The sequence below is a fragment of the Danio rerio genome, chromosome 24 (assembly GCF_049306965.1).
Source record: "Danio rerio strain Tuebingen ecotype United States chromosome 24, GRCz12tu, whole genome shotgun sequence".
NCBI classification, from domain to species: domain Eukaryota; kingdom Metazoa; phylum Chordata; class Actinopteri; order Cypriniformes; family Danionidae; genus Danio; species Danio rerio.
Genome location: NC_133199.1, coordinates 24880798 through 24904580, shown reverse-complemented (window position 1 = coordinate 24904580; position 23783 = coordinate 24880798). Strand labels below are relative to the sequence as shown.

The 23783-nt window shown below is 35.1% G+C and overlaps 1 protein-coding gene and 3 long non-coding RNA genes across 13 annotated transcripts in view; 2 read left to right on the top strand and 2 right to left on the bottom strand.

Annotated features, from left to right (window-relative positions):
- Positions 1 to 23783, top strand: part of LOC137489235 (uncharacterized) — a 59586-nt gene that overhangs the window by 16076 nt on the left and 19727 nt on the right. The gene's annotated exons all lie outside the window — the stretch shown is intronic.
- On the top strand, positions 914 to 13212 carry LOC141380674 (uncharacterized). The gene is made up of 3 exons (XR_012399313.1): positions 914 to 3562; positions 10431 to 11858; positions 11927 to 13212. It is a non-coding gene; the product is annotated as an uncharacterized lncRNA (long non-coding RNA).
- Positions 3971 to 7874, bottom strand: LOC137489288 (uncharacterized). Of its 4 annotated transcripts, none has more exons than XR_011008695.2 (7): positions 7392 to 7874; positions 7062 to 7117; positions 6609 to 6668; positions 6384 to 6505; positions 5890 to 6004; positions 5113 to 5224; positions 3971 to 4214 (listed from the first exon to the last, which is right to left on the bottom strand). It is a non-coding gene; the product is annotated as an uncharacterized lncRNA (long non-coding RNA). The 4 variants fall into 4 exon arrangements; XR_012399307.1 differs by having other exon boundaries at positions 6384 to 6502; positions 7392 to 7457; XR_012399306.1 differs by having other exon boundaries at positions 7234 to 7443.
- drd3 (dopamine receptor D3) overlaps positions 18240 to 23783 on the bottom strand; it is a 39232-nt gene continuing 33688 nt past the window's right edge. For 6 of the 7 annotated variants that reach the window (XM_073939989.1, XM_021470111.3, XM_073939987.1 and 3 more), the window contains one exon: positions 18240 to 19050. In XM_073939989.1, coding sequence (XP_073796090.1) covers positions 19015 to 19050 — 36 coding nt within the window. In that variant the 3' untranslated portion in view covers positions 18240 to 19014. 7 annotated transcript variants of the gene reach the window in all.

Genomic DNA, 23783 nt, shown 5'->3' with positions numbered 1-23783 from the left:
AGTTACGCTACAGGAATATGATAATACTTCATTGCTGTGACATGCCATAATTTATCTAATACCTTCACTTTACCATTCTACTGCCACTACTCTTTTTTTGCAATGCTGAAATCTCCTGCTTTTCCGAGCCTCCTTTAAGTGACAGCTTACTGATGATTTCCCTCACAGGATCTTGGTGCATTAGTCCTGCAGGATAATTACCTGAGCCAATTCTGATGCAAATCTTTACGCTGCAGTAGCAATGCTTAACGGACTTGCAAAGGTGGTTAATTGAGAACTGCAGTGCAGGGAAAAGAGCCTGTGGTGCTGTATACTTCTAGCTGAATGGTGTTTGACAGGATCTCATTTCAGTTCCTTTGTTAGCACAACAAGCACTGTCATCTTCAATTGGTTCTTTCTTGTCTTGCGGCGGCCAAATGATAACCAGCGTCATATTGTTGGGCCAGTATGAAATGAAAAAAAAAGGCATTATAACAAACGTATGAACATGATCATTGTGCCAGTAGTAAAACCAAGGGCGTATGTTAACCAGAACTTGCAATCAATATGGTTTGTCAGAAGAGACCTTGAGGGCATAGAGATAAATGGGCCCCTAAATTCTCCACTCCACTTGGCTACCAATGAATCACTTTAAATGCATTGTTTTAGGGGCGTCTTATGTGAGTCACGTAAGGAAGGGAAGTCCAACTCTCTCCACTTTTATCGCGCAATAGATAAAGCAAGACAGATAATGGGTTGGTGTGGTCATGAAGGTGCATCTCATGTTAACAAGGGCATCAAACGGAGTTTATTTATAGCATTCACAGCTTTTCAGGGGATCAGGGACGATTTGCATAATTATCAGAACTCGCACAACAGTGCTGCTGCAGATAATGGTAACAAACGACCAACGTCCCGTGACTCCCGTCTCCCAAAGGCGCAGATTTACAATATAAGTGCACCATGGGACACTTATGAAGGACTTTCTCCAGTGAAACAGAATGACACGTGGCTTTCAAACTAACCAGGGTTCACATACTCGTTTAGTCACATGTCTATAGGCTACTTAAAATTCAGGCGTTTTGTGTGCAAAAGCTTTCACTGCGGCTATAGGGGAGAGCCAGGATTTCAGCTGTGCTTTTGTCTTTCTATAATTGGGTGACTTATCTTATTCCCACTGGTTGTCTTCTCCAGCACATCAGACATATGTTAAATGCTATAGTCATTAAACTCTCACCATTGAGACAAATACAAAGAAGAATCGTGCGTTTGTGTCTGGTTTAATGATAAATTAAAATACATGGTATGAATAAATGTATGATATATTGACGTTTGAAGTTGAATCTTCTTTTGTTGTTATAATATTGCTCTTACGTACTGGGTTAGGGATTAAAATATCAAAGTAATATAATGGTTATTGGGGAATATTAAATTTCATGTATTAACATTAAATAAACTGTGCATTTGCACTAATTTTGCGTTTAGAATATTTCCTGACCTTTGAGTTATAACAAGGTTCTATCTGCGCTATGATTTTGAGATATTGAGCTTCAATGTTTTTGCATTCCTTATAGCAAACAGTGTGTGTGTAACAGTTCTCTTTCATACATCAACATTTAAATGATCAAAATTCTCTTAAATTTGCAAGTTGAGGTAAAACAAACAAATGCAGATAGATCTTTCTCTTCAAAAGTCAGTTTCCATTTGGAATTATAAGGTTCTATCTGGCAGATCATTAATTAAAGCATTACTTTTTAAGAAATGCAATCATTCCGCTAATTAATTTAATTTAAAAAAAGGTGTTGTAACAATATGTTGATGTTCGAGAAAGTTACATTTTTGCTTTCTATAACATTTATTTAACGTTTTAGGATAAAAATTCTTTCTTGTTCAAGTTAAGCAAACAAGGTTGTGCTAAATATTTTGTCCATAGCTGTTCATTTTCTATAATGAATATGGTAATATTTATTGAATTATATGCTTTATATGAATTATTGAATCATATTTATTGAATTAAGTATATGAAGTATTTGCCCTTCAGGGCTTAATATCAAGTTTAACGACTTTAAAAGAAAACAGACAATAAGCAAATCAGTTTAAAAAACACTGAAAAATGTTTCACTGACTAGCCTATACTGTATATACACAAACAAAAATATTTCACATTTAATATAGTACATTTTAAATAACTTTCTTTTATAACAATGTAAAATGGAATATTTCAAATATGTCAAAAATGCTTCTAAATCATTTCATTAACAAATATCTTATCGGTTTCAGGTTTCTTTTCAATTTTGTGTGGTGCGGCATTATTTAGTCAGCTTTGTGTTTCTTTTTGTTTTTTTCCGCTGTCAACAGAGCTATCTGGTGAAATGACAAAGAAAGCTGATTCTGATTGGTCCTCGTGTGTGCATTCGAAATGCTGATTGGCTCACAGAAAGAACGCCAAGCTAGAGTTCGACTTTGTAGACTTTGTACCTCTTTAGTTTTTTTAATTAAAAGTCTTAAAATGTAAACAACTTATAAAAAAACATCACATAATGTAAATAAATTGTCATTTAATATGTCAATAACTCAATTTTGACAAAAATGTCAGACAGAACCTTATAATTCTAAGGTGATGGTTTCCCACTATGTAATATTAAAAGTGCATTCTATTTCCATAGTTTCTTATTTATCAGAGGTAGCCACAGCAGAATGAACTGCCAACTATTCCAGAATATCTTTTATGCAGCGGATACACTTAAAAAAATGATTCAAAGATGATTCCTTGGATTTACTCTTTTTTTTTTACGTTAAGTGGTTAAACAATTTATTTGTGCTGAATTTAAACAAACAAATTAAGTTGAACATTATTAAGCTTAATTTGTTTGTTTAAATTTACACAAATAAATTGTTTGCAACAGTTCTGCATGCAACACTTTTTCAGTGTTCCAGCCACAACTCAGTACTAAGAAACACCCATTCACACACACATACAACGTATGTCTTTGGACTTTGCTGGGAAACCGGAGCACCACACAATATCCAAACAGAAGAAATAACTGGCCCAGTTGGGACTCGAACCATCTGCCTTTTTGCTATGAAGCCACAGTGCTAACCACTGAGCCAACGGGCTGCCCTGTTTTACATACATAGGAAACTAAAATTAGATATAGTCTTACTCTGATGATCCTTCACACAGACAAAAAATTCTTCTTTCATCATTACTCATTGTCCACTTGTTCAAAATCTATTTGAGTTTCTTTCTTCAGTTAAACACAAAACAACTGGTAGACATCCATGGTGCTTTTTTGTTACACACAATGGATGTCAGTTTTTATTGGTCTCCAACAGAGTTAATATTTGCCTTTGTGTTCAAATGACCATGCGACTCGAACCAGTGACCTTCTTTCTGTGAGGCGACAATGCTAACCACTGAGCCACCATGCTACTCTGTTAAATGTCAAACATTCATTTTCTTTTCGGCTTAATACCTTTATTAATCTAAGGCCGCCACACCAGAATGAACCACCATCTTATCCAGCATATGTTTTACACTTCCAGCTGCAACCCTTCTCTAGGAAACATCCATACATACACTGTAAACGATTTCTTGTTAAATTAACAGTAAGTTACTGGCAACAATTATCCAGTAGCTGCTGTATTTCATAAAACAGTAACATTACTGTAATACTAATTACATTAGTATTAGATTTACTGTAAAATGTAATACATCATTTTACTGTTTTCTTTTTTACTGTAACACCAATTACAGTAGTGATACACATACTGCAAAACTGAAAACAGTATTTTACTGTACATTTTTACCATGCAGAACTACGGTATTTTAACGTTACTTTCATTATTACTGTATAGTATTTTACAGTTATTAAATGTTATTTTATTGTATTTAATAGTGCTACTTTATATTGGGCAAAACATTTTCAAAAATTGCACAAATATTATTTTAACTGTTCAAGAAATACAAGAAAAATAAAGAAATTGAAACTTTAACTTCACAATAAAAGTTTATTGTGTAAACCCTACTGAAACAGTAGCAATTATTCAATATAACAAAGCAACAGAACACTAATGAACAATTGATCATTAAAACCAGTCAACAATTAATGCATCAAAAAGTATTACAATTTTAAAAACAGGTGAAAATACTGCTACAAGACAGGAAATGATGAAGGTCAAATGATGTTGTGGAAAAGGGACAGTGAAAAAGGGCAGCAGCACTTCTGATGATCCTGCAAAAATGACAAGCAAAATCAATCACTGGGGAAAAAACTAATCATGCCTCAAATTATTTCATTCATTTAGAAACCAAACACCGCACTGCTGTTTTATATATATAAAACACTGTTTTTTATTGTTTTTGTTGGGGAAATAGTTTGTTGTCAATTTACAATTACACTAATGTTAATGGGGAAAAGATCAGTCAAGTCAACACTAGTCAAAGTGTCCACACAGATATGTAAAAAATAAAGTCTCATCTTAACTTAATATCTGACTCTGTATAACTTGAATATCTGATTCCATGACCACACTAACGCTTCCACGGATTTAAGAGGGGTGAACACAGTTCATTCTGACCTTAAGAGGCTACATATTAAAAATAAATAAATAAATAAAATAATCTAATTTAATGTGAATAATGTTAATCAAGTACTTTTAACATGTGAAAATCCACTTCTAACTTACAGACAAGATTACGTTAGAGAACATGAAAGCCATGGGTGATTTTTCAAAAAAATAATGCTAATGATAAGTTTCTGACATTTGGTTCGTATAAAACAAAGTAATCACTAAGCATTCATTTTTGGCAAAATCTGCCGAGAGGTGCAGCGACACGATCAAATGTGTTAAAGTTGAGCAGAGAACTGAAGAGTAGTCAAGCAGTCTACTTCATGAAAAGTTTGTGGTAATATTTTGCGGTCAATTCGTATTACTGTATTTCAATATGCAGTGATGGCATGTCAGTGAGACAAATAAATATTATTACACCTCACGAGTGACATTGCCTCAAATTAAATCATCATAACGTTACTGTGCACAGCATCAGTAAAACGTTAAAAATTATTTAAATACCAAATTTTTTAAAACAGAAATCCTGAATGCATGATAATATGAAGATTTATTACTCACTGATGTCGAAGCACTTCCAGGTCGTCAGAGATGTAGACAGGACAGAATATGTGCCATCAAATGAGCTCTTGTGCAGCCTTTGCTGGACATCAAGGTAGTATGTTCACCCACACTGTAAATAAAAAAAAAATCTGTTATTTTACATGTTTTTTTTCCCCAGCAGCTAGGGTAATAGAGTCATTTGGTTAAGTCAAGTGGTTTAAAATCATTTTATTTATTAAATACTTGCTTACCCATATATAGATGTAAAAGTAACCAAAATAAATAATTTATTAAAATGTGAGAGATACTAAGCATGTTTGGTCTACAGAGAGAAGTAAACATTTACTTTAAGCATTGATCCTAATGAATCTATTTCTGAACTACATCCAACCTCGCCTCGGAAACAGCATTTTTGAGCATTTAGATCAGGGGTGCTCAACCCTGTTCCTGGAGATCTACCTTTCCGCAGAGCTTACCTGCAACCTTGATCAAACACACCTGTCTTTATTTACCAAGTGCTCCTTCAGATACTATTTAGTTTGTTTAGTTGTGTTTGATCAGGGTTGGAGCTAAACTCTGCAGAAAGGTCGATCTCCAGGAACAGGGTTGAGCACCCCTGTTTAAGACAATGAAAAATAAGACATCTAGATGATATTTTATATTCAATCATTTGTTGTGAAATTTAAATGACTTCTATTCAGTATATACATAAAATAAAATTAGAATAAGAATAAAAAAAATAATACTCTATGCCAAATAAAATACTTCAGATCTAAATAAAGCAGGTGTTTTTACCTAAAGGTTTCTTTCCTCCAGTTAGTTTAGTTGCAGATCCCTCCACATCTGTGCTTTATTCGGTTCTTGACTTAAGAGTATCTGGTGTCACATTCCAGGTCCATCACAATCTGAGCTAGAAAGACAATATGGCAAAAGACAAGACACATATAAATAAGTCTCAGAATAAAATATTTAAAAGGATAGTTTACTTTTCTGCCACCATTACTCCATGTGTTTTAAATCCATTTAAATTTCTGTTGAACACTAAAGCAGATATTTTGAAGAATGTTAGAAACCAGAAACTATTGACATCCATATTTGAACCAAATTTCTTTAAAAAAATATGAGTTTGTGTTCAATGGAACAAAAAAAAAATCTAACTATTTTGAAACAAGTGGAGGATGCCAAAGATGCCATTATTTTCATTTTTGGGTGAACTGTCCCTTTAATTCAAGTGTCACGCATTACTCATAAAAACTGATCTATTGCTTGAGGAAAACTAAATCAAGTACCTCCTGTGAGCAAGCAGAATCATTATGCCATTGTATCCAGCCAACTGAACCAGCCGAGGCTCGAACCAGCAACCTTCTTGCTGTGAGGCGACAGCACTACCTACTGTGCCACTGCGTCGCTACTGGAAGAAGAAAAAGAGGTTGTACATGAAACTCCTCACAACAAATCTGTGAACAACTTGACATTTCAAAATCTAATCAAAATGAGGAAGACATCAACATTACCTTGAATAATCAAGAGAGGAGAGATTGGTAGCATCAGTTTTTCAACATCAATTGCTGTGGCTGCAAAAAAGATAAATATAATAAGAGTAAAATAATACTTAACATTTAATAATCTAAATCTATGGTACAACCATACAAATCTGTATGGGGTTCAAATAAATTTGTATACAAATCATTCCCTACACCTGAACACCAAAAATAAAATGTACAATTAATGACACACTAACGTTATACAATAAGCTCATTAACCAGAGAGAAATAGACAATTAATATGAATTATGTTAATATTAACGTTAGCTTAAAAGACATGAACTGAATTTTATTATCAGCTCAATTTAATAAAACAGTTAGACTTGTTTCATTAGTGAGTTTAGTGAATAACTAACTTACAGTTTACAAATTTAACCATAATGATAACTTAGTCATAATGACCACATGAAGACCAGAGCTCACCTTAACGTTAAACGTTTAACTTTTCATGGTGACTTTGCCTTCATCTCAGTGTTGTGCTGAAATAGAGAATTCATTAATGCAGTTAACCCCAAGTAAAAGTTACGTTTTTTCAGGTAACGTTACTATGGTCAAAAACTCACTCAAGATAAACTCACTGTACGTTATCTAATACCTCGCAAACACTACAAACACGGTCTGGCGTCGAATAACGTGACATAAGTACCTACAACTAACGTAACTTGGTTAATTATTTAAAATTACACACACACTACACGGAAAAATACACAAAACAATCATTTAACGAACAGAATTTGACTTTTAAAAACTTACCGAGGATGAATTCACTGGAGAAAAAGGCGACAGGTGGATTTCAAATTAGGATAGCCGTTGCTTGCCTGGTAAAGGTCGAATCGAGTCGGCTCGGTTCTATGAATCGGCTCCTTAGAACAGTAGAGTCGAATCCGCCTAAAACCGATTCCTTTTTGTATATTATTGTAAGACACAACAATGAATCATTACTATTTCGTTATACTGCTCGGCCACACACATTTATACACATATTGCTGAATGTGCTTGTGAACACATGTGATAAAATAATTCCCGAGCAAACGGTTCAATCCAATTCGGTGTCGTTTGAGTTCTGAACCGAACCAGTGCAAACGTGATATTGATAAAATAGAAATATTGTTTTTTTCTCACTTTACCAGCAAAAATATTACATATATCTGACTTTAACAATAAGAATAAGGTTCGCTTGAAGTGTTTTGAGAATTAATATTTTTTTCTCCCAGAGTTCATTTTACACCAACAAGCAAATATAATGGCGGATGAGAAAAGCCAGATCATATCATAAATATTGCGTTTAATATGTTACGAAATAAAGTTTTAACAGTTTTTCATGCGAGAATGTAGTTCTTCCAAACTCAAATCTGTGGTTTGTTTTTAGATACCATGTCTAATTTTATGTGTGCTTTGCCGATTCTGACCTCCAGGGGTTGACGGCGCTCCATCACTCATGTATCCGGCAAACCTCATGCTTTACTCGGCCTGGACATTATTGAGACATGCCCCTGTCTTCGATGACTAGATAATAAATGTGTTATGATATAAAGTTTTAACCGTTTTTCATGCGAGAATGTAGTTGTTTTAAACTCAAGTCTGTGGTTTATTTATTAAGATAGTGCGTATTTTAAAATATTGTTTTGAAAATGCGGAGATATGTGACCTCTACGGTGGCCCATATGGGTGCCCAATATTCTTGAATCCGTCTAAACAGTGGCGCCCCCAGAAAATTTTCTTAGGGGTGGCCAGAAGAGGCCGCACCAAATCTTGGGGTGGCACACAAAAAAAAAATAATGAATTCAGTGTAATGTTATATTTTTGTTTCTGGTAAATGAAATAATGTAGTTTTATTCATTTAATTAATTCTACTTGAAATATTGCAATTTATTCTTTGAAATAATTCAGCAAGTACATGTGCAAACCAAATAAAAATCTATGTTTAGTTTAAAAACAATTTTCATATACTGTATAAATGACTTCTTTTTTACGTGCCTTTATTGTACATCATACGAGATATGCCATGTCTAAAATTAATGAAGATTAATGAGTTTATTATTCCCAGTGATGGGTTGCAGCTGGAAGGACATCCGCTGTGTAAAAATGTGCTAGATAAGTTGGCGGTTCATTCTGCTGTGGTGACCCTGGATTAATAAAGGGACTAAGCCGAAAAGAAAATGAATGAAAGAATAATGAGTTTATTAATTACCCAAACAAATGAACAAACTGAACAAAAGGCATTACTATATACACACTCACTATACCTAATAATATTATTTATCCATATTGCTTTTTGAACCATTTTATTAATGCAGCTTCTTCTATTGATATACTGTAGCTTAAGGTAAATATTAAATAGCCATTGCTGTCTATTGAAGGTGTGTGCGTGCTGTCAACGACGATCAGGGAGGGTAGTGGTGGTTCTAGTTTAAATGACACCCTGGGCGAACCACCCTATACACCCCCACCTCTCTTGAATTGTTAGATTTGTTATTCAATAAATATAACAATTTATTTATATTTATTCTAAATAAATACAATTAATATTAATATACAATTATTATTCTAAATAAATAACAGAAATCAGTCCTAAATATTACTGGAAAACAACAACTGGAGTGATATGCCAGCATCACTTAAGAAAACTTTTGCATGAAAATTAATTATGACAATTCTAAAGAATACAAAAAATGTATTATAGAATTATCTGTGATCTTAGACCAGATCATGGCTGAGAAATCATGTTATGAAGTCTTACCTCCCTGACTCATTATCCCTCCTTTCTGCTTTAAAGGCATGCTTAGTGAAAGTAACATCATCATCATCATCATCATCATATTATATAAACTTTAAACGACTTTCAAAACTCGCTGCGTGCCGACACTTCTGCACAAAAGGCTGTTACTCCGGTTTCACGGCGCATGAGCGGTGCCTATTATGTCGGCGTGCATGCAAACAACCAACCGGGATTCACACAGGAGTGCGTGAGGCGCGCGGGAATGGTTTTCCGCGCGCATGCGTCAGTTTGCTTTCACCAGCATTGAACCAGAGGGGGAGAGCTACGTCAGTAACACCAACAATAATTTAGTGACTGCATTTTATTTATTAATTTATGTATTTATTTATTTATCTAAATATTGGGAATTTATAAGTTCATTTAAATCAATAATGTCAACCGCAAAATTATACTGGGGTGGCCACAGGGGTGGCCAGAGTTTACCGAGGGGTGGCCGTGGCCACCCCTGGCCACCCCTTGGAGGCGCCCCTGCGTCTAAAGCAGGTTGGTCAAGCTGACTTTGAAATCATTTTGTGTGTTTAACAGTCTTTGGTTACGTGAATCAATTATTTTTGTTCCAATTTACGTTTTGGTTTAGCACAAAGTTATGTTTATTAAATAGTATTTAATATTTCTTACCTTATAAAATGAAGGAGCAGTGCACCCAAAAATGGAATACCAGGGGACAGTTTTGAATAGTCTGAAGAAACTGGTTAGGTTATTTACTTCACAAAATAATTTGTCTAAAAATAAATAAACATAATAATCATAATATATATAGTGTGTGTGGAGTTGTTCTTGGTCATTTACAGTACTGTATTTAGATGCACAGTAACTGATTTTTCCCCAAAATTCATTATAAAATCTACAGTAACATACTGTTAACCATGTTCACAGTATAGAAAAGTTGAAAATACATTATTATACTGTGAAAACAACAATATATACAGTAACACACTGTACACAGCTTATACAGTAAAAAACTGTTGAGAAATGCAGTATAATACTGTGAAAACAACAGAAATCGTTTACAGTGTACTTATTCACACTCATGCACTATGGACAATTTAGCCTACCCAATTCACCTGTACCGCATGTCCTTGGACTGTGGGGAAACCGTTTTTTTTTTCTTGTGTGACAGAAATGGACTTCTATTTATTCTATTGATGGACTTCTAACTAGCTCTGAGAGCAAGTTAGAGGCATGATCTTGTATGTGTGCCAACAATGCATTAATGCCAGAGCACAGGACCACATTGGTAAAGTTTGTTCCTTGCCACTGTCGCCACTGGCTTGCTTGGTTTGGGACTTGTTGAGCTGTGCATCCATGGATTTGCTCTTTAGTGTTTGGACTTTCAGCAGTGAAAATTAAACCACGCTAAACTGAACTTCAACTCTGAAATCTGGACCGACACAGTTTCAATTTACTAGAACTTTTGTGTTAAGCTGCTTTTGACACAATCCACATTGTAAAAGTGCTATAGAAGTAAAGATGAATTTAATTGAATTGATTTGTGTATTAGCTGTGTATAAACACATTCCAGCTTTATAGAATGTCCTGTACAATGTGTTTGCTTGTTTGTGTGTGTACAATGTGTGTATCTCTGTGATATGCCGAGGTCCCATATGGACCTGCTTCCCAGGTGTGATTGAGTTAGCCAGTGCAGTCTATAGAGCGTTGGGTTGGTGGGTGGACAGAAGCATAATGTAAAAGTTAGAGGCTTATGCAACATTTCACACACGTACTTCCTGCAGCCCACTGCCTTTTTGAGCCGTTATTAAATCTAGCTTGGAACAAATACCAGCAGGGGTTCAGCAACGAAATTTGTATATGCACGCACTGTCATTAAGAAACGATTTGCAAAATGACAGGACTCTTTTGTGCTCAAAATCCAGCTCACAATGCAACCAGATTAGGATCTAAAGCAGGAAGTGAATGTGTTCAACAGATAGGAAAGTAGCCGAGAACAGAAAGACTGTGAGAAGAATGCCAATTTGAGTTCAGTAGTTGTCACGTGCACTGACAGCAAGTTAGAGGCATGATTCTGTATGTGTGCCGACCATGCATTAATGCCAGAGCACAAGAGAGGCATGGAGTCTTTCCAGCCTTGAGTAATTGGGGAGAAGAGACCATTGTTCTGTTGTGCCAGCGATCACACGCACTCAATAAGCAAAAGGTGTGCCGTTTTAGGCTTAAGCCTGGGACACACAAAGCTGATATCAAGGAATGGGCCTAAAATATAAAAACTACTGGCAACGGAAACTAACTGTGTTGTCACCTCACGATAGAGGTCTACGTGGGACTGAATTTTTAGTCCCGCTCCCACCAGGTTTTATTCTGTACCCGACTGCTCCCACTGTATATTCAGCCTTTGTTCACACGCTGCCCTACCCTCCCCATTTTCTACCCGACTGTTCCCACTAAATTTAGATGTGGTTTCCAAAATCTCACATTTAAATTGGGTACTACCGAAAGAGAAAAATAACAGATAAAGCTGTAGATTGTGCAAGGATTGTAGGGTAAATGTCAGTTTTGTTTGCCTCTTTGTGATGAGACATGAGTGCCGCTTTAAACAGTGATGTGCGATGAGGTTTGTGGCTGGTGAGGCAATGACTATTTCAAAGTCTGATTTACAAACATATCTGCTTAATAACAACTATCGATTGTATTTTATATACCACATCAGCATAATTTCTATACACATAGCAGGTACATACTGTATTGGGCCAAAGAAGAAAGTAAAGTGTATAGCGATTAAACATGCCTCTCAAACAACACCCAGCTGTATGCTACTGAGTCCAGAATGACTCCAGACTCACTCGCTCGCTTGACCCACAACACCACGGTGGATGTTCTCTCTCTCTTTCTGTCTCTCTCGCTGGAGTGCTATATTGTTAGACTGCCCGCTCTCATTCAAATTACACCAGAGTTACCGACCCCTACTGTGTTTTATCCAGGAATTTATTTCCACGCCGCAAGAAATCAGGTCGGGTCCCACAGCTCCCACAGTACAGCTGTGGGAATGCAGACCTCTACATCAGGATGACGGCATTTTGAACTTGCTAAAAAGACAACAGGCGACTGAAAGTGTGTGTTCTGCAACTGCATAAGAGGATGTACCTTTTTATTCACTTATTCGTTTTCTTTCGGTTTAGTCCCTTATTTATCAGGGGTCGCCACAGCTGAATGAAACACTAACTATTCTGGCATATGTTTCACGCAGTGGATGCCTTTCCAGCCACAACCCAGTACTGGGAAATATACCTTTCCCTATTGTCTGCATTGTCATTCCATGAAGGGAATCTGGAACTAGTGCTGCACACATACAAACCATACACAAAAGCATTTGCATACTATTTGCATTCACCACAGAAGGATTTGCTAGTGTTAATATGTCTGATAATCTAATAATCTATATAATTTGCAAATATTTAAGAAATGCGATAAAATGACAGCCAACTTATTTGTATTCTTGATTCATAACTGAACAAATCAGAGCACTATCTTTCACAGCTGGTCAATGTGAATTCTACATGCTGAATCAGGTAAATGTTCTCTGACGTGAGTCTGATGAGTGGCAACATGTAAAAAACTGCACAAATTAACTCAAAACACTCAACGATGGCCTGATGTTGCCCAATGGCTGTCTATCATCTTGGTGTGTCCTAGGTATGTGCATACTGTGCATCATCAATCATCATCTGCTCGGTCCTCTTTTAGAAATAAAGGTACAAAAAAGTTCCTAAAAGGTTATTTTTTTAAAATTCTTTTTTATTTAACATTTTGCTTCTGTACAAAGACCAAAATCCACCCAACAAAAAAAGTAAAATAAAATAAAAACAGTAAAAAAAATGGTCATGCACTTTAAGATGTCAACAGTGAACTGCGATATTTTTTCACAGATCAATTATTGATCGTTTTTATTGATCATTACTATTTAGTGAAATCATAGATTTTGGACATGCCAAAATTAACCTTCTTTTGCTGTTTTTGTTAGGGAGACTCTCAGTGGGATTTGAATCAGCAATTTGGGGATGGGATGCGGTCACATCTGCTGTATATGTGCATTTTTTAAATCAGGGGAGTGAGCTTTACTGAGTTTTAATCACCCCTATAACCCCACATTCATCTATTTTAAGGCACCAACTCTCGTTCTACTCAACTTAGTTTATGATGACTTGGGCAAACAGTGTTCAACCCATGCACACCAGAAAAGTTCATACTCATCCAAATACTTATCCAAATATAGCACAAAACCACTTTGCAAATAAGTTATATGTTAAACATCACTATACTGTAAAACCCAAAAAGTTAAGGTAACACAAACCCTTTGAGGAAACCGATTGCAACAAACCATTTAAGTTCAGAATCTAATCCCAATGAGTACTTTCAACTTAATCAATTTGAGTAAACAAAGCAATCTGAGCACAGTAAAACCCAATAAATGAAGAGAACTTAAACCAACTGAGTACTGTAAAGCTCATTAAGTTAAAGCAACTCAAACCGTTTGAGGAAACCGATTGCTACAAACTATTCAAGTTAAAAAAACTAATCTTTATGGGTACTGTGAACTTACTCCATTACAGTTGAAGTAATAAAGTATTTAATTAACTCATTACCTTCAACACTGAGTTCAAAACTTGTTTTAAATGCGTAGAATTAACCTTCAGTAAATTTTGAGTTAACTACACTCATTTCATTTGATAAAGTTGAGGGTTGTGTTTTACAGTGTATGTTTGAACGTACTGTGCTTGGAATGACTCCTGAAAACAACATCTTGTGTGACATATGAGCTAGCGATGAGATACAGTAGGATGATGTGTAAACATGTAGTCTCAATTCTTAGGGGAATATTTTCATCCTATATGCTTTACACTTTGTTTCAAGGGCCAAGGGAGGATGTAGACTCAGGAGAATGAAATAAAATTGTCTTAAGAAGTTTATGAACAAAACTGCACATGAAAGCTGCATATACTGTATTTGTGTGGTAAAACAAAATGTAATTTATGATGTAAATCTACACTGTAAAATCTCAAAGGTTAAGGCAACTCAGATCGTTTGAGGAAATCGATTGCAACAAACCATTTGAGTTAAAAAAACTAATCTATATGAGGACTGTGAACTTACTCTATTTAAGTTGAAGCAATGAGGTATTTAATTAACTCATAACCTTCAACACCGAGTTAAAAAAAATTTATAGGAGTAAAATTAACTTTCAGTAAATTTTGAGTTAACAACACTCATTTCATTTGACAGAATTGACTGTTGGGGTTTACAATGTTTACATACCTTATCAAACATGTAAAAATCAAAGTGTACTCTGGCCTTCATGATATATGTGCAGAGTGTCTGTAAAAAAGTAATAATTTGGGTCAAGCCGCACTTGAGCATGATGCTTTTTTTCTCTTTCACTTGCAATCGTTCTGCACATAATGATTTGGATTCCCGCTGAGCTCTTCATCAGTGCTGGTTGAAATTCAAGATGTCTTTTTTCTTTTCTGTTCAAAGCTTTCGGTCACATTCACACTCTCGCCCAGTCCTCTGGCTTGTTTTAATTCACTCTGTCGCACCTTTTCACTCGCTCAGTTCAAATCAAAACTGACTTATGTTCTCTCTTTCTCTCTCACACACACACACACACACACACACACACACACATACACACACACACACACACACACACACACACACACACACACACACACACACCCATCTCATAGGGTATGTTCTCCATATTTCTCCTTCACTCTCCTCTGCTTTTGTCTTTCCAATCCAGTAGTTTGCATGTATATGGAAAGGCGCCATGCATCTGTTTTCTTCCTGTCAGGGGCACCAATCGTAGTCCTGGCATGATTAGTTCACTAGTTATGAATAAGTCATGAGGCAATGCATAAATATGTTCTAAGGAACATGGGATTCCATACTATGCAGCACATAGCGTGAGATGTTTTTGTGTAGTAACGTGATAGGAGACTGTGTTCACATTCATATCCTAAAAAAATCCAATCACAACTGCTGGGCATCCTTCACAAACTGTTGCATTGATTATTTCATTTTTGTATACACAGAAGAACATTTTGTGAAAAATATGCTGATATATTGATAATAATAATCTTTCTTGAGTATTAAATGAGAAGATTTGAACATTTTCTGAAGGTCTTTACTGAAAACAGAAATCAAATATATAAATATAAATAATAGTAGTAATAATATTTTTTTTATTTCACATCACAGTTTAACACTCAAAAAATATATATTTTCTGCTTGTTCAAATTTTTTTATGCATAATGAGCTGAATCCACTCAATTTCTGAGATTTAATTTACAATAAAACTTGTAAAGTTAACTTGATCCATTTGTGTTGGGAGAAGATGAAGGAATTGTTTGAAACCCTGTGCTTTTTTTACAGTGAATAAAGTACAGTAGAATTTTTTAAAAAACATTTTACAATATTTCTACTTTATTTTTATATTAATTCTTCCTTTGTGAAGATAATATATTGATTTCAAAGGCATTATAATAATTTTACTTTCCATCAAGCTGTTTGTGTATGTATAATATATGTATAATTTTAAAACAGCATATTTATAAAGCATATACAGTCGAAGACAGAATTATTAGCCCCCCTTTGAATTTTTTTATTTTTTTAATATTTCCCAAATGATGTTAAACAGAGCAAGAAAATTTTCACAGTATGTCTGATAATATTTTTCACTTTAAACTGTAAAGAAGTGTCTTGAAAAATATATAGTAACATTTTATTTACTGTCATCATGGCAAAGATAAAATAAATCAATTAGAAATGAGTAATTAAAACTATTATGTTTAGAAATGTTTAGAAAAAACATTTGCTCTGTCAAGCAGAAATTGAGGGGAAAAAAAACAGGGGGGCTAATAACTCTGACTTTAACTATATAAATTAATAAGGGGACGGCGGGCACACTTACACACTTTTTGGTTTTGGCTAAATAATGAACAAAGTAATGGGACAAACAATTTTTTTTTACCAACAACACACAAGCCTCTTCAACAAATGAGCACTGATAGTATGATCACCGGACCTTCTGTGCAGTAATGCCAAAAGTGCCAGGAGTAGAATGTTACTATTTACCCCATCTGCAGGGCAAGTTGTAACAGACAGAGGGTTAGCTGTAACACATGCTTAAAAAGGCAGATTTCACACAATTAATTTAAATTCAGTTTACTTTAAATAGTATATTTCCTCAGACCTAACTCATATTTTTATATTCTACATAGCACAGCATGTTTATTTATTTATTTATTGAATAAACATATTTGGATTTATTTGCATTATTATCCACTATTATACAATGCATCTATTTGCATTATTATCAATAGTTTATTTTTTCTATAACAAATATTTTCTATAAAAAACATTTTTATATAAAAAGTTCTCAACATTGCACACAAAATTCAACAATTATTTAGGTTGTTTAATTGGTGTCTAACAGTGTGTGGCTTATTTGCTACAACCTGTTACAACTAACCCTGCTGTGTCGTGTTTTCCTTAAAACTGGCTAGCAGTAACTGTGTGTTTTTTATCTTTTAAAATAGTTCCATCTTGTAACCTATAAGACAGTAATCACAACAATAAAAGATTTTATGTAATACTAAAATAATATTGAGTATAATAAAACATACTATTATCTTGAAAAAATGGTTTATCCTGTGTTTCTCATCCACATACGCACACCACTATATATATATAGTTGAAGTCAGAATTGTTAGCCCCCGTTTCTTTATTTTTTCCCCAATTTCTGTTTAACGGAGAACAGATTTTATTTCAACACATTTTTTAAACATAATAGTTTTAATAACTCATTTCTAATACCTGATTTGTTCTATCTGTGCCATGATGACAGTAAATAATATTTGACTAGATATTTTTCAAGACACTTCTATACAGCTTAAAGTGACATTTAAAGGCTTAACTTTAGGTTAACTAGGCAGGAAAGAGTAATTAGTTAAGTTATTGTATAATGACGGTTTTGTTCTGTAGACTATTTGACCTTAAAATGAATTTTTAAAAAATTAAAAACTGCTTTTGTTCTAGACAAAATAAAACAACTTTCTCCAGAAGGAAAATACTATCAGACATACTATATATATATATATATATATATATATATATATATATATATATATATATATATATATATATATATATATATATATATATATATACATATACAGTTGAAGTCAGAATTATTAGCCCCCTTCAAATTTTTTTCTTCTTTTTAAAATATTTTCCAAATTATGTTTAACAGAGCAGGGGAGTTTTCATAGTATGTCTGATAATATTTTTTCTTCTGGAAAAAGTCTTATTTGTTTTATTTTGGCTTTTTTTAAACACCATTTTAGGGACAAAATTTTTAGCCCTTTTAAGCTATTTTTTTTCTCTATAGTCTACAGAACAAACCATCGTTATACAATAACTGGCCTAATTACCCTAACCTGCCTAGTTACCCGAATTAACATAGTTAAGCCTTTAAATTTCACTTTAAGCTGTATAGAAGTGTCTTGAAAAATATCTAGTAAAATATTGTTTACTGTCATCATGTCAAAGATAAAATAAATCCATTATTAGAAATTAGTTATTAAAACTATTATGTTTAGAAATGTGTTGAAGAAATCTGCTCTCTATTTAATAGAAATTGGGGAAAAAATAAACAAGTGGTCTAATAATTCAGGGGGGGGAGGGGGGGGGGGCTAATAATTCTGACTTCAACTATATATATATATTTATATATATACAGTTCTATGTAGCAGATCTACAAAAATTGGCATAACACTGTTCATATTTTTTAAAATGACAACAAATCGTTTGAGGATTCAATGTAGCTTTAATTCATGGAATAAAATCACGTTTCATCCATAACAATCACAACCATCTTCTTTTTTTTTCCTCTGTTTTTTCTTCTGATATGCAGTTGTATCACGAATCCAATAAAAGCACAACACAGTCTTCAATCTTTTACCTTCACACTCTTTTGGTCCACCTGTTTTATGGTCCCTTTGACAAATCACTAGCCTTTGTAGCCTCATAAACTGCAGTTTTCCCCGCTGTGTTTCAACTGAAGTGTTTCAGGTAAAACTCATCTCAGCTTAATCCATGGTGAGACACATGCATACACACAATGAACTCTGGATTTGCCCACATGCGACAAGGTGCTGAGATGGAGAACACAAAAAGATCTTCTAGGCTTTGACGTTGGATGTGAAGCACAAACTGGTTCTCCTGTGAACTTGAAGAAGATTGCAATCAATTCTTATCCACCGATTGCAAGCGTAGTGTGCTTTATAGTGACTGTGAAATCCCCCTGAACACATTCAGACAGTCTTTTAATATCCTCTGTGTATGGCATATTGCATCCCAAAATGGCATCCACAGTGTCTGAAAGCCGCATTAAACGTTTTATGGGAATATAGCCCATGGTTTAGCAGCTCAGGATTTTAATGAAGGCTCTGCGAAACTCGATGTTGAACGTGGTGTAGATGACGGGATTGAGAGCGCTGTTGACGTAGCCGAGCCAAGTGAAGGCGCTGTAGACCTCAGGAGGAATGTGACAAGCTCTGCAATGAGTGTTGAGGATGTGGGTCACAAAGAAAGGCAGCCAGCAAATAAGAAAAACACCTGCAAAACAAACACACACAAATAGACATGAATGATTTTAAAATGATAAAAGTTGCCGAGTACAATAGTGGGATTCTATAGAGATTCACCATCCAATTCTGATTCTGGAAGTTATATTCCAAAGTAATTTTCCAACCTTTTTTTCTATTTCTTCAGCTGCACGAACATATCTCTCCAACTTTACATTTTAACCAGAATTTGAGTTTCAATGCTGACAGTATGACAGTACTGCCATCTTAAAAATGATTCATTTTATTAGCAAAGTTAAATTTAACCTGAAAAAATCCTGAATGTTACACTGAAATGCCAGAATACAAAGAGCAATTATGAAGAGCTAACAGTTCTTATTCCAAAAAAGAGAGCATTCAAAATATTTTTGTTTGTTTATAACCTTTTGTTAAAGAAATGTCTTCAAAGTATATATGATGATGATGATAAAGAAGCCTTTATTTGTCACATATCCCATATTTAAGTACATTTAGGTAGAGGAAGGTGAAAAACAATCCCTCTCAGACTGACCTTGAAGTGGGGCAGTGTGAGATCAGGGGAAAAAAAGCCCCAGCAACCAGCCCATAAACACATAGACATAACATCACAACAGGGGATGGGAACAGGAGATGTGGATATAGTCTGATGAAGGTGACAGCCTTCTGGTGGATAAAAGTAAAGATCTGAGTGGGACTTATTTTTGAATCCCGCTCCCGCCCGCTCCCACCAGGTTTTAGTCCAAACCCAACCACTACCGCTTATATTCAGCATTAGTTGTCCCGCTGCCCGACACGCCCCATTTTCCACCTGCCGAGCCAGCAACAAACAAGCTAAACACAGCATCACGCTCTTTCATTCACACACATACACACACATAGACAGCAACAAACACAGCATCACGCTCTCTCATTCACACAAACATAGACAGCACGAAGCTCTCTCTCTCATTCACACACATACACACACACACACACAGCAACAAACACAGCATCACGCTCTCTCATTCACACAAACATAGACAGCACGAAGCTCTCTCTCTCATTCACACACATACACACACACACACACACATAGACAGCAATAAACACAGCATCACGCTCTCTCATTCACACACATACACACACACATAGACAGCAACAAACAAAGTATCATGCTCTCTCATTCACACACATACATACTCGTACTCACTTGCTCGGGTGTCAGGAGCGATACTGTTAGCTCTCATTCAATTTACACCTGAGTTACCAACCGCTCCTGCGTTTTATTCAGAAATTTATTCCCGCGGAAACTATTTATATAATTGTTATCAGAATTATTAGCCCCCCCTGTTTATTTTTCCCCCAATTTCTGTTTAAGGAAGAGAAGATTTTTTTCAACACATTTAAAAACATAATAGTTTTAATAACTGATTTATTTTATCTTTGCCATGATGACACTAAATAATATTTTACTAGATGTTTTTCAAAACAGAAAAATATACAGCTTAAAGTGACATTTAAAGGCTAAACTAGGTTAACTAAATGCAAAAATATTAAATGACAATAAAATCAATCATTTTTGTTCAATAGTGAGCCAACTATTATCTATTTGATTATCATTATTTATTTTGGGTTGTGCAATTTAATTCACAGAATTTACTAAATATGTTGTAGACTGTAAACTCATAGACTTTTTTGGTCACATCCATAACGCATGTTTATTTTCCTATGTGTTTATGAACATATGTGTTTATGAAAATTCTGTCATCTTTTACTCACTCTTTGCTTAAACACAAAAGAAGATGTTTTGAAAAATGTTGAAAACTGTCACAAGAAGGGACTGGAACCAGAGATGTAAGTATTACAACAGTTTATTAAGTAGGATGGCAGGATGTGAATGGATGATTAGATGGATTGGTGGAACCAGAGATATGATGCAGAGAAGCCAGGCACACAGAATGACAGAATCAGGGATTGACAACAACCTGAGAAGAAACCAGAAGAAACCACACTAGGGAGGAGACATGCCAACAATGGAGATCACAAGGAACGAGAGAATTAAGTAAACTTGGAATATAGTAATAGACACTGCCTGTGCGGCGAGTGCAATAGTATTTAGCAACGAAGCCGGACACTGAGTGAAGCTTGGTGAGGGTATTTATGGTGCTGGAGTGAAGAGCAGGAATGGAGAGCAGGTGTATCCTGAAGCAGATTAGAATTAATGTGATCGTGATCGAAGGTATTGTGGGTGGAAGAACTTGGCCTGTCTGTGACCGTTGACTTCCATTGTTTTTGTTTTTCCTACTATGGAAGTGGTTACAGGTTTCAGCTTTCTTCAAAATATCTACTTTTGTGTTTAACAGAAGAAAGAATCTCTTAGAGGTTTGGAACCACTTGGGGTGAATAAATAGTAAAATATTAATTTTTAGGTGAACTGCTCCTTTATTTTGTTTTCTGAACACGGAATGACATTCATTCATTCATTCATTCATTCATTCATTCATTCATTCATTCATTGTCCTTTGACTTTAGTTTTCCTTTATCTATCAGGGGTCGCCACAGCAGAATGAACCATCAACTTATCCAGTGCTATGGCCAATTTAGTTTATTCAATTCACCTATAGTGCATGTCTTTGGACTGTGGGGAAACTGGAGCACTCAAGAGGAAACCCACGCAAACACGGGGAGAACATGCAAACTCTACACAGATATGCCGACTGGCCCAGCCAGGACGTGAACTGAGCCACTGTGTCACCCCATGCAATGGCATAATGCTGAATAATCAATATCAATAATTAAATTATAAATAAAATTAACTTTCTGTTAAAAAATCTTGTCTCGTTCTCACAAACCCATTATCATGCATCGTCTCATGACACCCCTAATAAAAAAAATACAAATTTATTTTAAGCTGTTAAACACAATGTTTTTTTGAGTCTCTTTAAAATGACATAAACCTTCATTGGATTTGTAATTAAAAACTGTCTTTGGCACTTAAAATCCTCATGGAAAAATAGTCATTTGACAACCCTGTCCAATTGACTTGAACTGAGGCAGCTGAGCCACTCGCTTGATCCAGTGTGATTTAATTTCCTCCTCAATTAAGCAGACATCACACATTACCATCAACGTCATTTATCATTTTACGTGACTATGACTCATGGGTAAACAGTTGACTTTAAATGAGCCAAATTGTTGGGTTACTTGTTGCATAAAACTAGTATGTGACTGTGCTTTGTAGGTGTTTAATGGCATTGAGCGTCCTCAGTTTTCCCCAGGTGGCCTCTTGAAGCCAATCTAACAAACTGTGGCACACGGCAGGCAGCGGCTCTGCAACCCACTTTCAAAATGTCAGATGAGAGTGAATCACTGATTGGAAAAAAAGAAGAAATTGTATGATGGCATGTGCCCGGGTTGAAGGGAGGAGATGACAGGGCAACTAATATGAAGAAGAACAATTTTGGAGAAGTGAAGATAAAAAAGATCACAAAATCAATTTGCTGTTAGCAATCAGTAAGAGCGCGAATTGCATAAATTACACCTCCCATTTCTTCTGCTGTCTTTCTCAATGTCCACGAAAACATCAGACACGAGAGAGCGATGGATAGCAGTGTTGATAATGACATGCATCCAAGGTCGATTTAATCAAGTCAGCGAAATGACTAAATAAAATGTGCCTCTGCCATCTTCACCTGGGATTTGATTATAGGATGTCTTGTTCGAAAGAGCTATTTTTGTGTCCAAAGTTGCTGGTGAAAATGTGGTAAATTGCCTAAAATATTTAAGAATAAAGCACTGTTTCCATCTAGTGTCTAGAAGCAAAGAAAAACGTAATTTTCCTGATATGAACGGACAAATAACTGGAAAAAAAGAGAAAGCCACTGTGGTATATTTTTGTATACATCTTACTTGTTTCTCAGATTAAGTAAACTATTAAATACATTTCAGAATGATTGAAACAATATTTTAAATTTTGTGTGACCGATTAAATGGTTAGTCTATTTATGTAATCGCTTGGCCTCTTCATGCAAAGTTATGGGATTTTTTTTTAGCAACGTATAAATAATTGATTAAATATGTAGTTTATTCATGTCATTCTATTGAATAAAACAATTATCAGACTGATCAGTGTGTGTGTGTGTGTGTGTGTGTGTGCGTGCGTGCGTGCGTGTGTGTGTGTGTGTGTTTGTGTGTGTGTATATATATTATAATTATAATACATGAACAGGAGGAGAGCATGCAAACTCCACACAGAAATGCCAACTGGACCAGTTGGGACTCAAACCAGTGACCTTCTTGCTGTGAGGTGACAGTGCTAACCACTGAGCCACATTTTGTATTATAATAAAAATACAACTTTATGAAAGAAATGAAGTTTGTCAGATTATTAGAGACAGCTTTAATCATACCAATCCAAAAATCTATGTGATATGTGCACCTCATGTATCCCTGACCTTTATTGTAATGTACATAAAGACCTAGGATCTTACCAATTAAAAAAAAAAAAAAAAAACGCTAAGTAAGTTTAACTTGCAAATGATGATAACAAAGGGCTGTAGGCCAAAACAAGCTAGAATGCAAAGTGTGATATTTTTCATGTTCAGCGTAAATGTTGCATCATCTGTCTCAAAGTCACTTGTGTCATGATGCTCAGGGGGGAATAAATGAAATAAAAATGCAAATAGTGCATTGTTGACATTGCCGTTGAATAACTAATTTTAACAATGTCAGCTAATGGGGTTTTCAGGCTTTAACCTCCATCATTTC